The sequence below is a fragment of the Leopardus geoffroyi genome, chromosome C3, assembly GCF_018350155.1.
Source record: "Leopardus geoffroyi isolate Oge1 chromosome C3, O.geoffroyi_Oge1_pat1.0, whole genome shotgun sequence".
Lineage (NCBI taxonomy): Eukaryota > Metazoa > Chordata > Mammalia > Carnivora > Felidae > Leopardus > Leopardus geoffroyi.
In genome coordinates this window covers 70,945,725-70,968,393 of record NC_059338.1, presented here as the reverse complement: position 1 = coordinate 70,968,393, position 22,669 = coordinate 70,945,725, and the positions used below count along the sequence as shown (strand labels likewise).

Here is a 22,669-nt window from a genome sequence, read left to right as displayed (position 1 = left end):
GGAGGGGGTGCCCCGGGGGGGGTGGTTCTGGGCAGCGTCCTTAGGCTACTGTTCTTTTGCCTTGATTCCATGTGATCTTCTGCATGAATCTGTCTCCAGTGGCCTGTGGCCCTGGCAGAGCCAGAGAGGGAGGGCCCGTGAGCCTCCTCCCAGAGGCCCACGGCTGGGGGTGCAGGAGCCCGTTGCCCCCACTCCTCGCGGTGGCCACCGTCGTGGGTGCCCGGCAGGCCCTCCCATGTCTGCTTGGCGCTCCCGCACTCAGGCGTCAGGCGCGGCTGTGCTCCTTGGCTCTGTTGCAGAACTTCCTGTATAAATGCATTGGAACCACGCTGGGTGCCGCTTCGAGCAAGGAGGTGGTGAGGAAGCATCTGCAAGAGCTTCTGGAGACGGCCAGACACCAGGAGGAGGCCGAGCGCGAGGTGGTGCCCTCCCCAGAACCTCTCTCTCCCTTCAGGCACTCAGTGTGTGCGTGTGTGCGTGCGTGTGTGACTGCACCTCTCTGGAGCGTGTTGTGTGCAGGGTGCTCCTTCCCACCCCTGTCCTTGCCCAGGTGTGAGTGCATCTGTGCGTCTCCCAGGGCCTCGCCTGTTGCTTTGGGATCTGTGCCACCTCTCACCTGGACGATGTCCTGGCCCAGCTGGAGGACTTCATGAGGTCAGATGTGTTCAGAAGATCCACCGGCATTTTCAACATTTTTAAGGTGCAGGGGTCAGGGTGACCGCTGGGGCGGTGGTGGGGGGCATCTGGGTGGGACCAGCCGTGCTTCTGTCTTGGCTGTGCTGCTGTGATTTGGGGTCCTGCGGCTGCGGGTTCTGGAGCTTCCTGGGCTCAGGCACCCTGCCGGTTGGGGGCAGGGCAGGGAGGTGGCATCCGGTCCGTGCTTCTTTGTGGGTGGGGCTGGTGGGTATGACAAGGGGCAGTCCTGTGCTGGCCATGGGCTCTGAGGGGCTCCCAGGGGCCAGGATGGGACCGCCCGCCTGCTGTCTGCGTGTCCTCTGCCCCCTGGTGGCCAGCGAAGGCTGCATTCTTGGGGAAGCCTGATGCAAGGGGCATGGACCACTGCCCCGTCCGCCACCCCAGTCCTCATCTCCGGGTGCCTGTTGCAGTTACAGAATCTCAAGTCCGGGCCGGGTGGGAGGGCTCCAGAGCAGCCACTGAGAGGGCAGGGGCCCCTGCCCCCCCTGCCCCGGCCCCCGAGTTGGCTCTCAGCTCCCAGCCCTCCCTTCTGCCCACCTCTCCCATCGTGGTCCACTCCTCAGTGCTTTCCCTTCTGCTGCTTTGTCCCCAGCGGGCCCGTGGCTGGCCTGCCTGTCCCGTTCTGTCCCCGGCGGAGGGACTCTCTGATGGCACCCTCCGCTCCTTCGGTTATGCCTCTGTCATTGCTGGCCAGCTCAGCCCTTCTTCTAGACGGACCTGGGGGTTCTGAGCGCAAGGCTTCCTATTGGGGGCAGGTAATGGCCTGTAACTGAGGCCCTGCCGACCCCTCTGGCCTCTCAGGACCGAAGTGAGAATGAGGTGGAAAAGGTGAAGTCAACTCTGATCCTGTGTTACGGCCACGTGGCAGCACGGGCCCCCCGCGAGCTGGTGCTGGCCAAGGTCGAGTCGGACATCCTCCGGAACATATTCCAGTACTTCAGCACCAAGGTGGGTGCCTCGGCAGACTGCTTGCGTGGGGGGCGCCATGAAGGCGGGGCAGAGACATCACCGCCAGAGCTTCGCGTTTTAACTCACTTCACTTTTGTTGTTCAGGTTCTGGGAATAAAGGTAGAGACCAAGGTACAGTGTGTAGGAGTTAAGTGTGAACTATGCCTTTTCTCTTTTCTCTGGACTGGCCTGGTTGTGAGCTTCAGGGGCAGAAGCCAGGGGGACGCCCCCTGGGGCTCCCCGCTCCCAGTCCCCAGGGATAGCATCTGGGAGCATCGCGCCAGGACGGGTCCCCACTCGCCTTGGAGCAGCTTCTCCTCTTACAGCCACAATAGGGGCCCAGGAACTAGCGTCCTGGCCTGGATGCTGGGTGGTGGGTGGACAGAAGGATGGCCGGAGGGCTTCTGAGCGGCTGGCTGGCAGGCCCACAGGCTGGGGCTCTGCTCCCTGATGCTCACGACGCCCACCTCCTGCCGAGCCTCACTAACGTGTTTCCTCTCTGGGATCTCTGGCACTAACTGGGCACTAACACCTCTCTAGGAGTGGCTGGGCCTTCCCCTTGAAGAGCAGACCCTCTGGGGTCTCCTGGGGTTGGCTGGAGGGGAGGGTATTCTGAGACTTGTCTCTTCCTGGACTTCGTGTCCCCAGGACAGCTCCCCACACCCCCTTTCCTGACTCCCCAGAGGCCGAGTCGGTGGGACAGGCAGGGGACAGTCCCGCTCTGCTGGGGTTCTTCTTGGGCATGTTCCCTTCTCCTCCCACCTTGAGATGCCCTTCCAGCCACACCCCAGGGTGCAGGGGACACAGCGTGCTGTCTGCCCGAGCCAGGCGGAGAGCTGAGTGCCGCGGGGGCTCCAGGCCCCCTGGTCTGCGTGGCAAGAGCTGGAGGAGGACAGGCTGAGAGCCCCTCAGGGAGGAACGTGTGTGGCTGCGGGGCCTGAGGGCTGTCACTCTGGGTGGCCTCCTGTTCTGGATTCCACCCCAAGGGCCGAGAGGCAGCGGCTGCCCACCTCGGGGCAGAGCTGTGCTGTGGGGGCGGGCGTTGGTGGCCCCCCTGCAGTCCTGTGTCCTTCCAGGACCCGGCTCTGAAGCTGTGTCTCATCCAGAGTGTGTGCATGGCCAGCCAGGCCATCTGCAGCAGTGCCCAAGCTGGCTCTTTCCACTTCTTGAGGAAAGCGGAGCTGGTGGCACAGATGATGGTGAGCTCTGGGCGGGGCCCGGCCGGTGCTAGGGTGGCTCCCAGGGCACGGCCCTAGACGGGGGAGTTGGGCCTGGAGACGACTGGGGGGGGGGGTGCATGCAGCGAGGGGCCCGGCACCCACTTGGGTTGGGGGACAGAGTTGGCCAGAAGCCAGCGCCGGGCAGATGGCTGACCAGGAGGAAGGCTGGTGCTTGGGCGAAGGGCTGAGTCACGGGGCTGGCTCCCCTAGGAGTTCATCAAGGCAGAGCCCCCAGACTCCCTGAGAACGCCCATTCGGAAGAAGGCCATGCTTGCCTGCACTTACCTGGTGTATCCTTTCCTCTGGGTGTGAGGGGGGCTGTGGGGGGGCCCTCTGTGCACGTGCCCTCTGGACAAGGGGTGTGGCACGGGGCCTTGACTGCGGTTCAGCTCCCTGGAGCCAGCGCTGGAAGAGCGAGTGCAGGCGGACTTGATCCGCGGCTGTCTACACAGCGTCATGGCTGTGCTGCCTGAGCCCGAGGGGGAGGAGGACCGCCAGGAGGTATCACCCTGCATCCACGGCGGGCAGCGGGCAGGCCGCTGCAGGCACCGGGGTCACTGGTGGCCTCATCTCTTTCTAGTCCCTGTACCTGGACACCATGCACGCCCTCGAGGATTTGCTGACAAGCCTCCTTCGGCGGAACATGACCCCGCAGGGCCTGCAGATCATGGTGGAGGTGTGCTCTGGGTGTGCCCTGCCCTGGGGTTGCCCCCCCGACCCCGGCAGCCGGCCCCATGCCTGGTTTTCCTGGCGCTGCCTGCTCCGGGGGCGCTGGGGAGTTTGGTGCTCTCTGCAAGTGTATGGGAGGGGCGTCTGTGAACAGGAGGGCTGCCCTGCCTGGACGGGTGGGCGGATGGGGGTGGGCCCACACAGGAGCCTATCCTCGCCTCCCCGCCACTGTGTGGCACGGGGATGGAGAGACCACTCAGGCACCGGATGTGAGCTCCTGACCATCTAGGGCTGTCGGGATGGCGGAGCGGGCACGTGGTAGCCAAGCCGCACCCCTCCCTGCCCTTTCCGGCACTGCAGTTGCAGGGGGGAGACTGACCTGCTTGCAAAAGCAGCCCGTCCCCTGGTAGGCCTGGTTCGCTCTCGGTCCGCCTGGGGTGGCCACGTCTGTGGGCCGGGCCAACAGGACGGGGACAGAGCCCCAGCTGTAGCAGGCGACCTGCCGTGACCTGGCCCGCCGGCCGGGGACGGGTGGCCCGGCAGGGATACTGAGCCGCCCGCAGTGCACAGGCTGCTGCTTCCCGGGCTCACCCCTGCCCCGGCACCCACGCGAAGCCCCCTCTCCCCCAGCACCTGAGCCCGTGGATCAGGTCCCCACGGGGCCACGAGAGGGTGCGGGCGCTGGGCCTGAGCGCCTGCCTGCTGCAGCACTTCCTGGAGCACCTGCATGTCAGCGTGAGTACCAGGCGACTCCCCTGCCCCGGCCTCGGTCCTGGGTCCCCTGGCCTGGGGGCTGCTGTGTGTGGCCCCCACGACCCACAGCACCCTCCCAGCTCCCTGGTGCTCCTCTGGTGGTTCCACATTCCGGGGGCCCCACCATCCTCTTTCCGGAGACGTGCACAGAGGGCCGGTCAGGACCAGGAGTCGTCCTCAGGGCTGGCCACTCAGAGTAAAACCTGACGGGCACCCCTCTCCTCGGGAGCCCCCGCGTCAGCTGCGGGGAAGGGGAGGTGGGGGCGGGGTACAAGAAAGCGAGGACGTTTGGGCAGAGGCAGGGGGTCTGGAGCAGTAGGGGTGGGCTGCGAAGGGGCTCAGTCCGGGAAGCGCATGGTTGTCTGGCACTTCGGCGTCTGCGGGGGGCGGGGGGGGGGCCACGCTGTCGGGGCTTCGCGGCTGTGCGCACAAGGCCGTTGGTCTAGGTGATCCTCGGATAAATTTCGCGTCGTCCTGAAACATCCCCTGTTGTGAGTTTGATAGGGATTGCGTGGGACCGATGGATTAACTTGTTGAGCATCCGTCAGTAATGGGTCTTTCCACCCAGGCCGCTCGGAAACGCGGGACGGCATCTTCACGCGGCTCTGCTGTGAGAGATTTTGGTGCCTTTGCCAGTGAAGCGCTTTCTGCAAGCGCTGTCAGTAACTGTCTGACTGTAGTTAGTGCACATGGAAGGCGTGGGTTTGTGGACTCTGAGACGCGAGGCCGTTCATAAGACCCCGTCGTCGTTTCTAATGAGCGTTGGTTAGTTCTCTTGTGCTTCCAGAAGCACAGTCGTGTCGCTTACAGATGCTGATAATTTGGCCTTTCCCCCCAACCCCTGTGCCTCTCAGCCTCTTGTGTTGCCTGGTGTTTCCAGAACAAAGTGGGGACTGACAGCAGCCCCCAGCCTCTAGATAGTTGCACTGCTAGGTATTCTCTATCCTGTTCCAGCTGCGTCTTTTTTTAAGTTTATCTGTTACTTTGTGAGAGAGAGAAGGCACATGGGTGGGAGAGGAGAGGAGGGGCACGGAGAGAGAATCCCAAGCAGGGTATGCAACCATCAGCACGAAGCCCATCGTGGGGCTCAAGCTCACGGACAGTGAGATCATGACCTGAGCCAAAGTCGGCCTAACCGACTGAGCGACCTGGGCACCCCTGGTCTGTCTTAATGAGGATGTTTATCAGGAGTAGATGCTTGTGGTCTTTTCTCTTGGTTTTTTGTTTGTTTGTTTTTTGTTTGTTTTGCTTTGTTTTTTTTTTTTTACCTACCCAGACCCCGATTGTTTGTCTCACTGGACCTACTGCACGTGTCTGGATGGTTTTCGCTTCTGAGCGAGCTTAGGTGGCCTTTTCCCACAAATTCTTTCCTGGCCTGCTTTTCACATAAGCCCAGTCTAAGTAGAGTTCACCTTTGTGTGTGAGGTGACAGATGTCTGGCCTCGCTGAGAGGAACGGTGGCTGGCCCCCAAGGTCCTCCCTGCAGCCTACGGCCGGGGTGAGGGCCTTCAGCTGAGCCCTCAGAGCAGCGGAGCCTGACTCTCCCTTAAAGGCACCTGTGCATGGACAGGGTGCGGGCGCTTCCCCAGGAGGCCTCATGCGTGGCGGGCCGATGGGGGCAGGTGGAGGCAGGAGACCGAGGGGTGTGCAACAGATGTCGCGAAGCCGTTTGTTCAGTGTGGGGCAGGCAGGGCTCTGTATCTGGCCAGGAAGACTAGGCCCCGGAAGATGGGCCCGGGACCCCGCTAGGGCGAAAGGAGATCTCACGCAGCCCTTCACCTGACGGGACCTGTGTTCTAGGGGAGGGAACGTCGCACACCTCCTGGCCAGGATCAGCAGAGCCCTGCCCCCCTCTGCTGCCCGTGGGGACTCCCTCTTTATCTCCTGATCGCCCCTCTGCCTGCACACACCTGCTACCGGACCCTCCTCCTCTTAGGGGTCCTGGCAGGGGAGCAGCTCACTGAGGAGCTGTACTGGTCACACCCCTGCCTGTGTCTGGGTCCAGCTGGTGCAGGGACACCTGCCCCCTCCCGGCATCTTGGAGGGCCTGGCACGAGGACCCCCTCCTTCTGCCTCTCCAGGCCCTGGTGCCCTTCCACAACCTGGGCCTCCTCATTGGCCTCTTCTCCCCACGATGCGCGGACTTGTGGCCTGCCACCCGCCAGGAGGCTGTGAGCTGCGTCTACGCCCTGCTGTACCTCCAGTTGGGCTATGAGGGTGAGCTCCTGGCTGGACAGAGCTGCTGGAGGGAGGAGGGGTGGAGCCTGGGCCTTGGGGGCCAGGGAAGCACCTGCCCGGCCTCCCTCTGCCTTGCCTCTGAAGGCTTCTCCCGTGACTACCGGGATGATGTGGCCGAGCAGCTCCTCGCCCTCAAAGAAGGCCTCGTGCACCCCGACCCCGCCATCCTCTTCCACACCTGCCACAGCATAGCCCAGGTACCCGCCGGGGTGGCGCCGTCACAGCAGCCAGCTCCGAGCATGCCACGGGCTCTGCAGGGCGCCGGGTGGGTGTGCCACGGGGCCAGCGGGCTGGCCCTGCTTCCACCTTCCTGGGGTCAGCCCTCCGAGGCCCAGCAGCAGGGGCATCAGGAGCTCAGCTGCCGGCTCCAGAGAGCCGAGGAAGCTGCCCCAGCCTGCGCTGTGAGCCCCCACGCCAGGACGGCACTCCTACTCCATCTGGTGTCTGGACCTGGCCTTCGGGTCCCGAGGCGGCGTGCTCTCCTGCGGAAGAAGGAAGGGAGGGGGTGAACGGGGCCCTTCCTGGGCGGGGAGGGAGGACTCTGCGGGAGGAAAAGACGCAGCCCTGGGGGACTCCGGGTGGAGTGGGAGGTGTGCGGCTGGGGCCAGACGTGGCGTGGCTGCCGTCTGTGGTTTTGCGTCCCTTCCATTCTGTGTGCTGTCTGCTTTAATGAGTGGCTCGCTGTGCTGTGCTGACCAGACGAGGAGGGGGCTCCGGTCCGTGGCTGGGCTGCTCAGGGTGGATGTGCCACCCCCCACCCTTGACCCTGCAGTCTGGACACCTGCAGGCCACCCCACGGGTCAGGAGGGCAGCCGCCCCCGGACTACCTTCCAGGGGCCTGGGTCAGGCAGGTCCTTGAGGCACCCCGTGTCCCAGCAGGGCCAGGCTTCGGCCCCGGCGCGCCTCCTGTGCGTGAGCCGCCACCTCGCCCCCACACCCACGAGGGGGCAGGGGCGGCTGGAGGAGGCACCCGGCCCCCGACCCCGGGATGCTGGGTCTGTGTCCCCACCGGCTCAGTTCTTCTGACACAACCGTCGTCCTAGATTATTGCCAAGCGCCTCCCGCCAGAGCAACTCATCAGCCTCCTGCTGACCTTGTTTGAGAGTCTGGGAGACCCGGACAAGAACTGTTCGAGGGCGGCTACCGTCATGGTCAACTGCCTGCTGAGGGAGCGAGGGAGCATGCTCCAGGAGAAGGTGAGGGGGGTGGGGTGGGGCGGGGGGGGGGGGGGCCGGGCTGGGGCCCGGAAAAAGGAAGGGGAAGGGGAAGGAAAATGTGGGGGGCGCGGAGCCCCGCGGCGGGTGGGCACTGGCTGGGCCCTCTGCTCCAGGCTCTTCGGAGAGTCCCACAGCTGGCTGGCCCGTGGGGGCCCTGCCCGGGGCGCTCACGTGCCTCCTGCTCCTTGTGGCCTTCCCGTTCACCCTGTCACCTCTGTCACCTCTGTGTGCCCTTGGGAGCTCAGGTGGCCGTCTGCGTAGTTGTTCCCAGTCGTGCGTCAGCAGCGGCCCTGCGTCAGCGCGTGTGCAGCGACGGCTGACACGCACGTTCCGCGCTCGGGTCCCCGCGGGCGCGAGGCGGGCTCCAGGGGTCGGGTGGCTGCTACAACGCCAGCCCTGTGAATCCCCGAGAGGCGGACCTGTTGGCCGGGAGGGGTTTGAGGCTCCCTCTGGAAGTGGAGCGTCCCAGCAGAGCACGGACTTGTCCTGGGGGTCCCCACGGATGTGCACGCACAGGCGTCCGCCCGCTCCGGAGTCCCTGGTCCCCCAAGCCGACACCCCGCAGGCTGCCCCTGCCCTGCCTCCCTGCAGTGCGGAGCGCCGGCTGGTTCGTACCCCATAGAGACGGACTCTCACCCTTCGTGCCCTCGTGTGCCGCCCCTGCCAGCGTGAGGTCACACACACCGTCGCCCGCGCCTGCGCACCGCCTGGCTGCCGCCTCGGGGGGCACACGTGCAGTTCCCAGGAGGGGCCGCGTTGCCGTGGGCCGCATGAGGGTGTGTTTCTGTCGGGGACACGCCGGGAGAGGCCGCGCCGTTGCCGGCACTGGTCCGCGTCGTCCTGGGGGTGAGTGGCGGCTCCATGTTGAGCGGGACTCGCGTTTCTCTGGGGGCTTGTGAAGCTGAACGCTTTTGTATGCGTGTGCCGTGCGCAGCCGGAGACGCCCGCGTCTTGCCCATTTTTTTTCTGGGTTGTCCGTGTTTCTCCTGTTGATTTGTGCCAGTACTTTATATATTCCGGATACGAGTTCTCTGTCAGAGATACGCACGCACATATGTACGCACACGTGGGCACACGGACACGTGTATGTCACCAGTACCTTCTCAGGGAGGGACGAACAGGAGTTTGCTGATGGAGAAGGTGGAAGAGCATCAGAAAGGGCCACGTGGCAGGAGAGCTGTGCGTGGTGACCCCTGGAGAGAGAGAGTGTCCCCTCAGGAGGCACTTGTCAACGGGCTGCAGGTGTGACGGGAGGGCACAGCCACGGTAGGGTTTGCTGGGGGAAGGCTTGGATTTTATTCTGCACTCAGCGGGGCCCCCCCGCTTGGATCTGAGTGGTAGAAAGGGTCCCCGGAGGCCCCATGTGCGTGGAGGGGACGGGTCAGTTTGGAGGCCGGGGCTGCTGGTGTTCCTGGTGCGTGGGTACACGGGCCGCACTCCGTGTGTCCATCCGGCTGTGAGTGCGGCTGTAACGGGTGTGCGGACGGCTGGCCCTTGGGTGAATTGCCCACGGCGGGGGCGCTGGGTCGTTTAGGCCTCTTTGAACGTTTGGAGGAGCCTCCTCTGTTCCCACGGCGGCTGCACCGGTTCGCGTTCCCGCCAGCCGTGCAGAGGGCTCCCTTTCCCCGCATCCTCACCCACACTTGTTTTTGCTTTGTTGGTTGCAGCCCTCCTGCTGGGTGTGAGGTGGCACCTCAGAGTGGTTTTGACTTCATTTCCCTCAGGATTGCTGACGATGCACTTGGCCATTTGTCTGTCTTCTGGGAGACCTGTCTGTGACCTTCGCCCATTTTGAGATGACGTTGTTTGGTCTGTTGTTGTTGGCTGTGCGGTTCTCTGTATGGCCTGGCCACCGGCACAGTATCGGGTGTGTGACCCGGGAGTGTTTTCCCATTCTGTAGCCCTCGATTGTGTCCTCGGACACCTAAAAGTTGTCGTTTTGTTTAAAAAAAATTTTTTTTTTCAACGTTTATTTATTTTTGGGACAGAGAGAGATAGAGCATGAACGGGGGAGGGGCAGAGAGAGAGGGAGACACAGAATCGGAAACAGGCTCCAGGCTCTGAGCCATCAGCCCAGAGCCCGACGCGGGGCTCGAACTCACGGACCACGAGATCGTGACCTGGCTGAAGTCGGACGCTTAACCGACTGCGCCACCCAGGCGCCCCTAAAAGTTGTCGTTTTGTAAGAGGCTCCATGCCTGGGGCGGGGGGTGGGGGGTGGGGGGGTGTTGAACCTAGGCCCTGAGATCAGGAGTTGCCAGGTGCTCCTCGCGCGCAAAAGGTTTTCGATCCGATGCAGGCCTAGGTTTTTGCCTTCGTTGCCTGTTCCTTGGGTGTCATGGCCAAGAAATCACCACCAAATCCGTTGTCGTGAAGCTTCTGCCTGGTTTGTTTTTTTGGAGCCCCCGTTCCCGACAGAGGAAGGCTCCTTTCATGGGCCCAGCATGCCGCACCAGCCGGGGGGGGCTCAGGGTGCTGCCGCCTGCACGGTACCCTTCCCAGCTTCGGCCCACAGACACGACACGCACCCCCCTTGCCCCGCGGAGTGGGACTGCTGATGGCTGGGCTCGTGCTTCAGCGCGTCTGTGACACGCACCTCCGTCTTCCGCGTGACGGGCACGCTCGCATCCTGTACCCGCGGAGGTCACGCGGGCCACCACTTTCCTCCCTGCCCTGAGAGGCCTTGGCAGGGGGCCCTTTTAGGGACACCAGGACACTGTTGAATGTCTCCAACACGGAATCAGAAAACGTGGTCTTGGCGGGCGGCGTGACCAGACCAAGGGCCCCCGGCCCCAGCGTGCAGCGATGGTGAAACAGAGCGTGTCATAGCGTGAGCGCAGAGGGCAAGACGGGAGGGTGCCGGCTCCTGACCTGGGTCGTCTTGGGAGGGAGGTTGGGTTGGGGGGTTCTCTGGGTTGGGGGGACGTGTGCTGGCGAAGCCCAGGGGAACAGGTGAGAGGAGACCCTCTGCAAACGAAACGGGGCTGCTGCTGTGGAGGCCTCCTGGCAGCTCCGGCCCGGCGGCCCCCGGCTCAGGCGTGTGCCCGAGAGACGTGGAGACAGACGTCCCCACGAAGACCGGCATGTAGATGCTCACGGCAGCATCGTGCTTAATGGCGAAATGAAGGAACCTGAATGTCTGTCGGTTAATAAACATAAATAAAACACATCCCACCCGTATGCTGAAATGCTACTCGGCAACCTGGAGGAGTGAAGTATGAAACACGCTCCGCGTGGATGAGCCTTGAAAACGTTGTGCCCCATGAAAGACAGCAGCCACCAGAGGCCACCTAGTGTGTGAGTCCACAGGGCCAGGAGGGGGTCAGGGGCCGGGGCCGGGTGGTTAACGCACCCGCAGCTTCTCTGGGGTGATGGCAGTGTCCTCGCGCGGCACGACCCTGTGTCTGTACGAGAGACCGCCGAGGGCTGGACTGCGTGGCGCGTCCTGGCTTGGCGGAGCCGTGAAGAGAGCGCACGGCGGGAGACCACGCCGTGAGGGGTGGACGCCAGCCTGGGGCACGGGCGCAGGGCTGGTGAAGGTGAGCCCTGGAGCTGCCCGGAAGGTGGAGGGCACACAGGCCGTCGGAACGCAGGCCCCCGGCTGAGACCGGACGGAGCCGGCTCACTGGCACAGACCCCAGCCCGTGGGCCCCCCGCGGCCGAGCACCGGGGCCTGCTGCCACGCTCACGAGTCGCACGGATCGGAGCCGTTCACGCGCCCCAGTGGGTTCCGGCCGCCGAAGAAAATCCGCAAGAGCAAGGAAAACGCTAGAGAGGATAGATAAACCCACGGAGATGATTAGAATTACCTCTGAGGAGACAAGTTGGGGAAAGAGCCAACATCCCGGAGAGGAGGCAGCGAAGTGAAGGAAGAAAGAGAAGCCGCCACGGTCCGGCTCGAAAACCCGCCCTGGGACGGACGCACGTGGGGAAGATCCACGGTTACGTTAGTGCCGGAGGGCGGGAACGTTACGTGCACGAGCGAAGCGTGTGTCCAGGCCGGGAGCCCAGGGGAAGGGGGAGCGCCGCTGGCCTTGGCCGCTTCAGCAGTGAACTCGGACGGGAAGGGCCCACAGATGTTCCTGCATCGGTGGGAGCCAGGCCGTGGCCCAGCCGGTGTGGAAAACACCTCCTTCCTGCCAGAGCCCTGGGGCCGGGGTTAGGGACGCTCTCTACCCCGGCAGCTGGGGGGGGGGGGGGGGCGGGCAGTGGGAGCAGGATCCACTTGCTGCACCCACAGTTGTGAAGCGACTGTCATCGTGGTGACAAGCCTTTCGAGAAACGGTGGTAAGGACACCGGTCCCTATGGCCGGGTAGGGACCGCTGGCCTGCCCCACTCCAGGCACGTGGCCTCCCACGTTTCCTAGACATCCGAGTTGCGCACCTCTTGTGCCCCGCACGCTTGCAAGATTCTACCACACGAGCAGGCGTGGGCCTGGCCTGGAAGGTTCCAGGTCGGAGCCAAGACCTGTACCTCCCTGCTCCTCCTGCTGCCCGGCCGTCAGGTGGGCTCCTCGGCCGGCTCCGCCCGGGCACCTGGGAGGTGGCCGAGTCCACAGTCGGCTGGCTGTCCCTGTCCAGGGACTGTGTCCCTGCCGCCGTCTGTCTGCTGTCGTCTTGGACTGTGGTGTCTTCCCGCTGTGCAGCCGGGGCAGTAGGCGATCCCCGTGGTGGGGCCTGGCACCCCTTTCCCAAGAGCCCTGTGCACCCGCAGTGACAAGCCCATGCCCAGAAGAGGGCCCGCTTGCCGCGTCGGGGCCTGGGCTGTGCTCTGGCTGCCCCTTCTTGCACCGGATGGCCCCTCTCGCTTCTGGGATGACAGCAGCCTGCCAGCCGCGGTCCAAGAACGAGCGTCCCCTTCCTGGTCCTCGCTGTCGCAGCCCACCGCTTACCTTGCCTTTGCTGGGCAAGGGCGGCCGCGCGCTGCCTCCAGGGGCCCGGGGCTTGCGTCCCCACGTGGGGGCGTGCGGGGCCATCGCAGCTGCCGGCCTCCGTGCTCCGTGTGTCACGCGAACGCTGCCCGTGTGCGCCCTGGCACGCGCTCTGCTCTGGTGGCCTCCCACGTGGAATCTGGGTCCCCGCACCGGGACGTGGCATCTCTCTCCGTGGTGGCCGGCGGTGATCCCGCGGGATTCCCGCCCCCTGTGACCCTGGCTGGGGGGCTCACAGCTGGCGGCTCTGATGGCGCTGGAATGCCTCCTGGGGCGGGTGTGCCCAGGGCCTGACCCCCACGCCCCCCGCCCCACAGGTGCCCGAGATCGTGAGTGTTCTGCGCTCGAAGCTGCAGGAGGCCCGAGAGGAGCACGTCCTGCAGGCCGCACAGCACAGCGTGTACCTCCTGGCGTCCCAGCACTGTGCGGCCGTGGTGTCCAGCCTCCTGGGCGGCTCCCTGCCCTTTGACAGGTACCCTGTGCCTGCCGGCCTTCGGGGTGGATGGGGTCCCGGCCGCCTGGGCCGCAAGCCGAGGTCAGCCCAGACTCGGCACTCGAGGGTTCCGTCTGCCCCGCGTGGCGCCCCGGCACCCCTGGCCCCTTCCCGCGTTCTCTGTCCCCGCTTCTCTTCTGCAGGGCGCCTGTCGCCATCCCCAGCCCCCCACCCCGTGCACCCCCACTCACACCCCCAGCTCCCGAGTTTCCGCCCACGAGCCTCACAGGAGAGCGTCTCTCCCGGCCGAGGACCGTGCCCTGGTCCCGCCTTTGCTGTGCGCAGGGCTGGGAGTGGTCTCGGACCCCGGCGCGGTTGGTACCGTCTGCCTGCCGTCGGGCACCGCCATTCTCCCTGACGCGTGTCCGCTCTGGGGGTATGCCGCTGTGCGGGGGTGAGCGCACGGTCACGGCCCCTCCTCCCCGGGAGTGCCTTCTGCATTTCCATCCTGTCCCCGCCAACCTTTCCTCGTCCATCTGTCCTTCCAGCGTAAGTGGCTGCATCTCCCCACCGACGCAGTGGGACGGGACGGCAGCCTCAGCGGGGACCCCTCTTTGCCGCTCCTCTTCTGTCCTGATCGTCTTTCTTGTGTCTTGTGGCCGACGGGCTCTTTTTATAGATTGGTCTTCCCCTGAATTAGTTTGGAAGTTGTCAGCCCTCTTTCTGTTCTAGTGGTTGCCCTGAGAGTGACCCCGTGTGCGCAGAACCTGGCTCACGACTGCCTCCCTTCGGGCAGCCCGGGCCTTTGCCCGCCGACCCCCCCCCCCCCCCACGTCCTCACCTACAGGACAGGGTAGGGTCGCGTGTTGCCCGCCGTCAGTGCCCCTGCTGGGTCTGCTCACGCACCTGCCACCTGCTTCTCGCTGAAGAGAGCACACTGTCCACACCGCTGGCTGCAGCGTCCCTTGCCTGCAGGCGGCCATCCCCCAGGCGGCTCCCGTCCAGCCCTTCTCGAAACCCGAAGGTCGCCGCTGTCTGACTGCTATCGTCAGACAGGCATTTTGCCTGATCTTGAACTCAAGCAGAATCAGTGTAAGCAGAATCGTACGGAATTTTCTCCTGGCTTCCTCGGGGTAGTGCGCTGTCTTCGCGGTGCACGCGCCGCTGCTCGTCGTCATGCTGCGCTGTAGCCGTGGGCGACACGCCGGCCGCGTCCAGGAGCCGGACGGTCCTGGCGCAGGGGGCCAAATGTGACCCGCCGCCTGTTTTTGTACGGCTGGTGAGCCAAGAATGAATTTTAAACTTACAAACGGTTAGAAAAAAAATTTTTTAAAGAGTATTTCATGATGTGTGAAAATCACACGGAATTAAAATTTGCCCACACGCGAAGTATTCTTGGAACGTGGCACACCCATTCGCCTCCGCGTTGGTGTCTGTGTCGGAAGCGTGCCGTGCCCTTCCCTGGAGGCAGGTGGACGGGGCTGCCCAGCGGCAAAGCCCCGTGCCTCCCCGGTGTCCCTCTCTCCTGGTGGCATCTTGGCCCTTCGCTTTCCTTCACCTGAAGTAGGTCCTCCAGACTGCGGGGGGCGAGCTCTTTACTGGCCATCGGAAGACACGTTCCTCTGGCCGCCCTCCGGGGATATTACTTTGGTAGGGTCGGCGTTTGGGTTGGGCCGGTCTCCCGTGCCGGGAGGGGGCACGTGGCTGTTCTCTGGCTCCCACGGGACTCACTAGTGCTGTCGTTCTGAAGGGAGCCTGCCGGCTTTTCTCCGCTGCGCACGGGCCGGGCACTTGTCACTGGTGTCCTGCCTGTTGCCGGCAGGGGCCCGCAGCCTGCTTTCCTTCATCCTCATGCGTTCTGAACACTTGCCAGCCCTTGTCTTTTCAGATCCTCTCTCCACCCTGTGCTTCTGGGACAGCCTGTCACCCCACCCCTCACGTTTCTGGTTCTGGTCTCTGAATTTCCACTGTGGTCTTTCTTGTGCTGACTTCAGGTGACTTCTTCCCATGACCTTCCACTTGTCCCACGTCACCCCTGCTCTGCTCAGGCTGGCGCCAGTTGCCTGTGCAGGGCGCAGCGTCCTGTGTGTCGTTTCCGAAGGGCCGTGGGTTCTCTTTCAGACTTGCTTATCGAGGGGCACCTCAGGGCGGAGGGGGGGGCCTCCGTGGGTTAAGTGATGACCGACTCTTGGTTTTGGCTCAGGTCGTGAACTCACGGTTTGTGAGTTCGAGTCTCACGTTGGGCTCTGCTGACGCTGCAGAGCCTGCTGGGGGTTCTGTCTGCCCCTCTGCCCTGCTCTCTCTTCAAATAAATTTTAAAAGTTGCTTATCGAGGTTTGGAGTTTCCGGTTCCCATTAGGTGCTTGAGGTCTGTCGTTTCGGTCTGTACGCGTATTAAGAGCTGTAGCTTCTGCGGGGTCTCGCCCCCGAGGCCGAATGAGGCTGTCTCCTGCAGGAAAGCCTCCTGTTTGCTTCTGGCAGCTCCCAGGGGACTTCAGGGTCTCTGTTCAGGCCGAGACTTTTCTCCCTGCCCTTTATTGCCAGTGCTGCTCACCGGGGTCGGGGGACGGGGTGGGTTCGTTTGGATGCGAGGTCGGGGCACCGCCTGCCCGGAGTGGAGCCCTTGGAGTCTTGTGGGTGCATCTGGGGTGTGGAGCCGAGCCGGCGGTGGCCTGGAGGTGACTGTCCTTCTGCCCTGCGGCAGCCACACCTGCACCCTGTGGCGGGCGCTGGCCCTGGAGCCCAGCCTCACCACACAGGTCCTGGGGCTGCTCCTGGAGAAGATGAGCAGGGACGTCCCGTTCAAGGAGACCCGGGCCTTCCTGCTAAGCAGCTCTCCTGGCCGCGAGGCCACTCTGCTGCCCCTTGCGGTGAGTGGGGCCCCGGGGCTGATGCGCATTGCCCCCTTCTGCCTGCTCCCTGCGTGGTGAGGGGGCCGGGTGAGGGGCCGCGCTGCCCCTGGCGGGAGGAGGACCCCACAGGGGGCCTGGGTGCCACCCCTCAGGCACCTGGCAGCTAATGGGGGCGCCGGAGCCAGGCCAGCTCGGAGCCCAGGCTCGTAAAGGCCCCACAGGTGTGGGTCCCCAAGGGAAACCGCTCTGTTTCATCCTGCGGAAAAAAGCAAGCCTGGCTTGGCAACATTTCCAGCAGTAAAAGCAGCTGTGAGAATTTCCTCCTCCTCCTGCTATGGAAGCAAGGGCAGATGGTCGGAGGCCTGTCCCCAAGGGGGTCACGCTGCCCCCGTGCCTGCCTCCTGCCCCGGGGGCCTCCCGCTCCCCCCCCCCCCCCACTGCCCGCCCCAGGACCGAGACCTCTCAGCCCGGCGGGGGCTTCGGGCTGGTGTGGTTCTGGGGTGCAGAGCCCAGCCTTCACCGTCGCCAGCCCCATTAGAAAGGGCTCCGGCGGAAGGGCTGAGCCTGAAGCGGCCCCTGTCCGCAGGCCACCTGTGCCCTGCACGAGGTCCTGAGCGCCCTGGAGTCTGGGCCCGCAGTGCTCGAGCTGTACCCACAGCTGTTTGCCGCGCTCCTGCTGCGGGTCAGCTGCACCCTGGGCGTCCTGCTGCCCCGGAGCCTGCAGGCCAAGGAGAGGAGGAGTGTGGGCTCGGCTGTGGCCCCCAGGAGCCTCGAGCCCTGCAGGTAACCGGCTCCTCCTCTGCCGCCGCAGCACCACTGCATGCCTGGCGTCCTGGCGGGGGCGTACAGGATGGGAAGGGCGGGCACCACACTGGGGCCCCGACTCAGACTCAGGAGCTAGTGTGTGCCTGGGGAGCTGGGACCTCCCCCCCCCCCCGCCGCCCCCCGCCCCAGGGATGATGTTCCAGGCTACACTGTCCACCCTGGTGGTGCGGTTTCCTCGGGCTGTGTCTGGGACAGGCACCGTGGGGGAGGCGGCCCCAAGTCTGTGGGGTGGTGCCGTCCTCAGGGTGGCCCACAGGGGCTGTGTGGGGACACTCAGGTGGGCCCAGAGTAGCACCGCCTTTCGGGAGGTGGGGCTACAGGGAGTATTCGGGGTGCATGTGGGGCCTGGGCTGAGCCCCCACCTCCACCCCCGTGTCTGCAGCCTTGGTGCTCAGCCCTGGGTCTCTGCTCCTTCTACGCTCTGCACCAAAGCCGCTTCTTCAGGCAGAAAGCGTGCAGTGGCCTCACCGCCTCTCCCCAGGGCCCCCTTACAGGGGCCAGATCCCCAGCCCCGCGGGGAGGGCTCAGCACCAGCCCCCACACCACTGGCCTGTGCAGGCACCTTCCCTCTCTGCTCCTTTTGGGGGTGTGGGCCCTGGGGCGGGAGAGCGGGACAGGCAGGGTGGAGCTGCTTGAGGGAGGTGGTGGGTGGAGGGCTTCAGCAGCTCGGGCGTCAGTCCCTGGGGTCATCCCTGGGCCCACCATAGTGGCACTTCGGAGCCCAAACGACTGCCCCGGGGCCACAGGGCAAAGGGAGGAAGCTGATACCCCAGGACCTGCAGACCTTCCCACCCGTTCCAGGCACGTGGGGCCGGACGGGCCCCGTGCCCCGTGGTGGGGACAGACGGGGGCAGCGTCAGTACGCCCCGCCCCGCCGCCGGAGAGGCCCGGGCCCGGGCGCTCTGGGAGGGGCCGCGTGCCGGAGCCCGGAGCCCGCCCGGCTCTGCGCAGACGAAGCAGAAAATGCGAATGCGCTGGCAGACACCGCCGGGACTGCACGCCACGGCTCGCGAGCCCTCAGCGGGGTCCCTGGGCTGCCACCCCCTGAGCTGAGACGTGCGCAGAGCTAGGCGCAGGTAGAGGAGGCCCGTCAGACCATGGTACCGGCCGCGTCCGTAAGAGCTCCGGGCAGCGGGGTGGAAGAGCCAGGGAGGAGCCTTCTCAGCCAAACCTGCATCTCCCCACTTTAGATTTGCCGTAGCCAAAAATCGCCCTAAATGAGCCGTCTTGGTCAAAGGCAGGCCACCTGGTGGATGCCCCTACCTCGGTTGCTGGCCGTGTCAGGTCAAGCGTCCACCCTGGGCCGGGAGCTCCCAGGGCCGGCGGTGCGGGGCCACACGCATCTGCAGGCCGGTGTGAGGCCTGGAGTGAGAGGTGGCCACTCGCAGGGGCGAGGTCAACACCGGGCCAGGGCTGCTATGGCCCCAAGGCTCCCCCACGTGGGGTTCCGAGAGCCCTGACGAGCTCTCTTCGGGCCTCGGGCTTTGGTGTGAGGTTCTCCCGGGTGCCAGACCGATGCTGCTCCCCAACCCCCCACCCCCGACCCGGGACCATGGGCCGTGCCCCTGCGGCCTGCCCGCTGCCAGCCCCGCGTGCCTCAGCTGGGCCCCGTGGGCGCAGCCCCCACCAACCGGGGAGACAGGAGAGCCAAGTGCCTGCGGGGCTGTGGGAGCAGTCACAGCAGCAGGCTCAGCCCAGCCCAGCCCAGCCCTGGCCGAGTTTCTAGAGGGAGCCGGGCACATCCTGGCTCCCAGGTGGGAGGCCCTTCCTCACTGACACAGAGCCCCATCTGTGGTCCCCTCCTTGGGCTCCAGGGTGTCCCAGGGTGGGTGTGGCTGTGCGCACGCGAAAGCAGGCAACTTAGGTGCAGGAACAGAGCCTGATTCTCAGCGTGTCGGGCATGTCTGAGGCCAGACACGTCTGTGGTGCAGCCACAGCCCCAGGCCTTTGGAGACCCTGCTCCGCCCTGCCCACCGACACTGGGTTTCCCAGGCACTCATCCGAAGGCTCCGTGCTGCCCAGGCAAGAAGAGTCAGACGCCGATCTGTCTTTTGGGTTCATTTTTGTTAACGATTTTGTTTTCTTTTTCTTCTTGTCTTAGTTTAATTAACGAAGGTCTTTAAAGCAAGGGACAAAAGCTGTTGGTTGTTACCCTAAAAGTGCCGGAGGGCCCTGCCTGCTTTCAGAGGGTCTTGGGGACGCTGCCGATCGTGGGGGATGGGTGGCCAGATGTCTCAGCAGCTTGAGACCAGAGAGGAGGGGAGGCTGCTCCCCAAGAGCACGGGTCTGTGCGTATGGTACAGAGCAGAGGGACACACGGGGCCTCTGCCGCCCTCACCCCGCCCCCCAAACCCACCCCCCGCGTGTCCCGCAGCTGCGCGGTGGATGCTCTGCAGGCTATGCTGCTCCGGGGGGGTAATGAGGACGTGGTGCGGCGTGTGGAGCTGGAGGGGGGCTGGCAGCTGCTCAGGACCTCGGCAGGACACGAGGAGGGGGTCACCCGGCTGGCCAGGTAAGGGGGCCGTGCCCCTGCACACAGGCTCCAGCACCGCTGAGGCACAGTAGGCCAGGCTCTCTGACAGCAGATATTTAGGGGCACCTGGGAGCCAGTGAGCCCAGCTTGGGGCCTCTGCCACGTGTGTGGAAGCGGAGAGGCCACCAACGCAGCTCTGAGCTTCTGGCCACATTGACAGTCTCGGGGTGGGGGGCAGCGGGAAGGCCCCTCTACAGAGGCCTGGTGAGGTGGGCTAGGATGCTAGGGAGGGAGGATATTCAGGGTTCAGCACCTGGGGCGAGGGCCTTATGGGCCGGGGCCCTTGACCAAGCAGGCTGGGAGGTAGGGGCAACCCCTTGGGTCCACATTGGCTTGGGTGACTTCGGAGCAGCCCGAGGTCCCAGCACCTGTGCCGCGTGGCCTCCTTCCACAGCGCCATGGCCAAGTGTGCAGGCCCCCGGCTGCCCCTGGTGATGAAGGCGCTCGTGTGCACACAGAGCAGTGTGTATGAGATCCAGAGGGTCACCTCCACAGCGTTCCTGGCCGAGGTACTTGTCACTTGTTCCGATCTGCTGAGGGCCTGGGAGGGTGGGGAAGGAAGCCCCCTCCACACAGGCAGGCACCGGCCTCCCCAGCCAGGGCCATCGCCCAGTTCCCGCTTGGCGCTGCTGGGTCCAGAGGCCGCCGGGCCAGGCCTGGTGACAATCCCACTCTGTTCAGTGGAGGCCTCGGCTGTGCGGTCTGTGCTGGGCCCTCAGGGGGGACGCACCAGCAGCCACAAGGCCCAAGCCTCCCTTGGATGCCCCCTTGTGGCCGACAATGCCAAGACTTGCCCAAAGGCCACAGCATTGGGAGCTGGGGTGTGGCCGGGGTCAGGAACTGGAGAGAACCAAGGGAGGCCCTGAGTTGGCCTCTGCCACATCCACTCCTCGTGCGTGTGAGCTGCCCGGTGGCGGGGAGCAGGTGCTGCCGCGGAGGCAGCCCGGACCGGCCGGGGTGGGGCGAGCCCTGGGGGTGGGGGAGGGGGCTTGGGGAGGGTCAGTGGCAGGTGGTCACAGCACCTCTGCCTTCAGCTGCTCAACAGCAACGTGGTGAACGACCTGATGCTTCTGGAGTCGCTGCTGGACAACCTGGCGGCGCGGCAGAAGGACACGAGTGCCAGCGTGCGGCGGCTGGTGCTGCGAGGCCTGGCCAACATCGCCTCCAGCTCCCCGGAGAAGGTGAATGGGCAGGGCAGTCACCGCACCCTGCCCCGCCCCCCACAACCCCCGCTGCCCTGCCTGTGGCTTAGGGACAGAAGAGCTGCGGTGGGCAGGGAGACCCGGGCAGACACCGTGTGGGCAGCGGGGACCTTCAGGGAGGTGGCCCACTGAGCAGCACAGTGGGGGCGAGCCTGCGGGGTGGGGAGCCGGGTCCCCCTGGCCACGTGACAGCTGAGTGTGGGGCACCCCCAGGTGCAGGCCCACGGCCCCCAGCTCCTGACAGCCATGATCGGCGGGCTGGACGACAGGGACGACCCTCACAGCCTGGTGGCCCTGGAGGCCATGGTGGGCCTGGCAAGGCTCCTGGAGCTGGTGAAGCGCCAGGACCTGCGCTCCGTGCTGCTGCACGTTGCCATCCGGATCCGGCCCTTCTTCGACAGCGTAGGCCGGGCAGGGCGCAGGGGCTCCAACAGGCCGGTCGGCCTCCCCCCACCCCCCACCCCTGCCAGGCGGCCTGGAGCCTGCTCCCCAGGCCCCCGCGGGCCGTGGCACCCCCACCTCCACCCCACCCCTAGAGCTCAGGGCTGGTCTCAGCCTGGAGCTGCTCCCCATGCCAGCCTGTCTCGGTCAGCCCCCAGGCGCCCGTGCCACAGGGACAAGGAGGGTGGCCCAGGGAGGGGGCCCGAAGCCCGGCGCTGGCTGACACCTGCCCTCCCGCCCCGCCCCGCCCCGCCCCACCAGGAGAAGACGGAGCTCCGCTCTGCGTCCATCCGCCTCTTCGGGCACCTCAACCAGGTGTGCCACGGGGGCTGTGAAGACGTCTTCCTGGAGCAGGTTGTTGCTGGGCTGGTGCCCCTGTTGCTGCACCTGCAGGATCCCCAAGCCCCTGTGACCAACGTGAGTCACCGGCGGGGACGAGCGAGCCGGGGCCCGCTCACGGGTCAGGGACTCAAGTTCACGCCCTGCAGGCCTGCAGGTTCGCCCTGCGCCTGTGCGGCCCCAACCTGCAGCACGAAGAGCTGGCGGCCGTCTTCCAGAAGCACCTACAGGAGGGCCGGGGCCTGCACTTCGGGGAGTTCCTCAACGCCACCTGCAAGCTCCTGGTGAGGGTGGGGCGCACTGGGTACCGGGGAGGGGGCCGGGGGCCCGGGACCGAGACCGAAGGCCTTCTGTGCAGATGTACCACTTCCCGGAACTGCTGGGCCGCCTGGCGGCCACCAGCCTCTTCTACTTCAAGAGCAGCTGGGAGGACGTCCGTGCTGCCGCCCCCATGCTCATGGGTGAGCCCTGCCCCACCGTCCCCTTCTGTGTGAGCCCCTGCCCTACCCTGACCCTGACCCTGACCCTGCCCTGCCCTTGCCGCAGGGTTCCTGGTGCTGCACGCGGAGCCGGAGCACCAGCCACTTGTGGACCTGGAGCAGATCACGGCAGGTGAGCCCCGCCCCGGCCCCGCCCCCCCAACCTGTTGGCTGCTGAGCCCCGCCCCGGCCCCGCCCCCCCCAATCTGCCGCCTGTAAGGGGCCTCCCTGACCTGTGGGCACCAGGGGACTAAGTGATTTTCCTGGATTTCAAGGATTTTTCCCCTGTCACTGGTGACCTCATCGTCTCTAGTAATTCACGGAAACTTCTTAACTGTTCCAAAAGAGCTTAAAAAACACTAAAAAAGGAAAAACTATCTTTCCGTTGGCTCCCAGGCGCTCCCGGCAGAGGCCTGTCTTAGGAGGGCGGTGGGCGGGTGGCCCTCCGCACAAGGCGGGGGTGCACCATGGGGTCCTGGCCCCCCAGGCTCCAGGCACCGGGAAGGGGGCGGGGCCGGGGCACCCTGATAGTGGCTCCCCGTCCCCCAGCGCTGCAGCTCCTGCTCAAGGACCCAGCCCCCCTGGTGCGCGCGAAGGCTGCCGAGACCCTGGGCCGCCTGGTCAAGTTCGCCTGAGGCTCCCGCGGCAGTGCCAGCCCGGGTCTGCGCCTGAACCCCGACGACAGGGCCCTGAGGAGCTCCCTGCTACCAAGGGTCCAACCCCTGCCATTCCAGACAAGGCCCCTGGAGGCCGGGAGGGCAGGCAAGCTGCTGTAACCCCTGGTTTCCAATAAAGCCATCCGCTCCTCAGCAGCTGGCGTAGGCGTGCCAGGACGTAGCCTGCCCTTGTGGGGTGGGTCAGTGGGGTGCCCCTGCGCACCAGGCGAAAAAGGC

General features: G+C 65.4%; 1 protein-coding gene and 1 long non-coding RNA gene across 14 annotated transcripts in view; one reads left to right on the top strand and one right to left on the bottom strand.

Moving 5' to 3' along the window:
- The window catches only part of MROH1 (maestro heat like repeat family member 1), a 63,280-nt gene extending 40,692 nt beyond the window's left edge, over positions 1 to 22,588 (top strand). For 7 of the 13 annotated variants that reach the window (XM_045455463.1, XM_045455468.1, XM_045455464.1 and 4 more), the window contains 23 exons: positions 300 to 419; positions 578 to 700; positions 1,498 to 1,644; positions 1,750 to 1,776; positions 2,721 to 2,843; positions 3,075 to 3,154; positions 3,254 to 3,365; positions 3,445 to 3,540; positions 4,164 to 4,268; positions 6,368 to 6,503; positions 6,609 to 6,721; positions 7,568 to 7,720; positions 12,990 to 13,144; positions 15,810 to 15,975; positions 16,544 to 16,740; positions 19,157 to 19,294; positions 19,710 to 19,824; positions 20,350 to 20,496; positions 20,731 to 20,919; positions 21,220 to 21,375; positions 21,447 to 21,758; positions 21,844 to 21,909; positions 22,308 to 22,588. In XM_045455463.1, the coding sequence (XP_045311419.1) occupies positions 300 to 419; positions 578 to 700; positions 1,498 to 1,644; positions 1,750 to 1,776; positions 2,721 to 2,843; positions 3,075 to 3,154; positions 3,254 to 3,365; positions 3,445 to 3,540; positions 4,164 to 4,268; positions 6,368 to 6,503; positions 6,609 to 6,721; positions 7,568 to 7,720; positions 12,990 to 13,144; positions 15,810 to 15,975; positions 16,544 to 16,740; positions 19,157 to 19,294; positions 19,710 to 19,824; positions 20,350 to 20,496; positions 20,731 to 20,919; positions 21,220 to 21,375; positions 21,447 to 21,758; positions 21,844 to 21,909; positions 22,308 to 22,448 (3,117 nt within the window). In that variant the 3' untranslated portion in view covers positions 22,449 to 22,588. The remainder of the gene's footprint in view (positions 1 to 299; positions 420 to 577; positions 701 to 1,497; positions 1,645 to 1,749; positions 1,777 to 2,720; positions 2,844 to 3,074; positions 3,155 to 3,253; positions 3,366 to 3,444; positions 3,541 to 4,163; positions 4,269 to 6,367; positions 6,504 to 6,608; positions 6,722 to 7,567; positions 7,721 to 12,989; positions 13,145 to 15,809; positions 15,976 to 16,543; positions 16,741 to 19,156; positions 19,295 to 19,709; positions 19,825 to 20,349; positions 20,497 to 20,730; positions 20,920 to 21,219; positions 21,376 to 21,446; positions 21,759 to 21,843; positions 21,910 to 22,307) is intronic. The other 6 variants (XM_045455472.1, XM_045455473.1, XM_045455471.1 and 3 more) reach the window with 5 other exon arrangements.
- LOC123586440 lies at positions 4,275 to 14,732 on the bottom strand. The gene is made up of 3 exons (XR_006706792.1): positions 14,722 to 14,732; positions 5,443 to 5,449; positions 4,275 to 4,381 (listed from the first exon to the last, which is right to left on the bottom strand). It is a non-coding gene; the product is annotated as an uncharacterized LOC123586440 (long non-coding RNA).
- Positions 22,589 to 22,669: the final 81 nt, after the last annotated feature.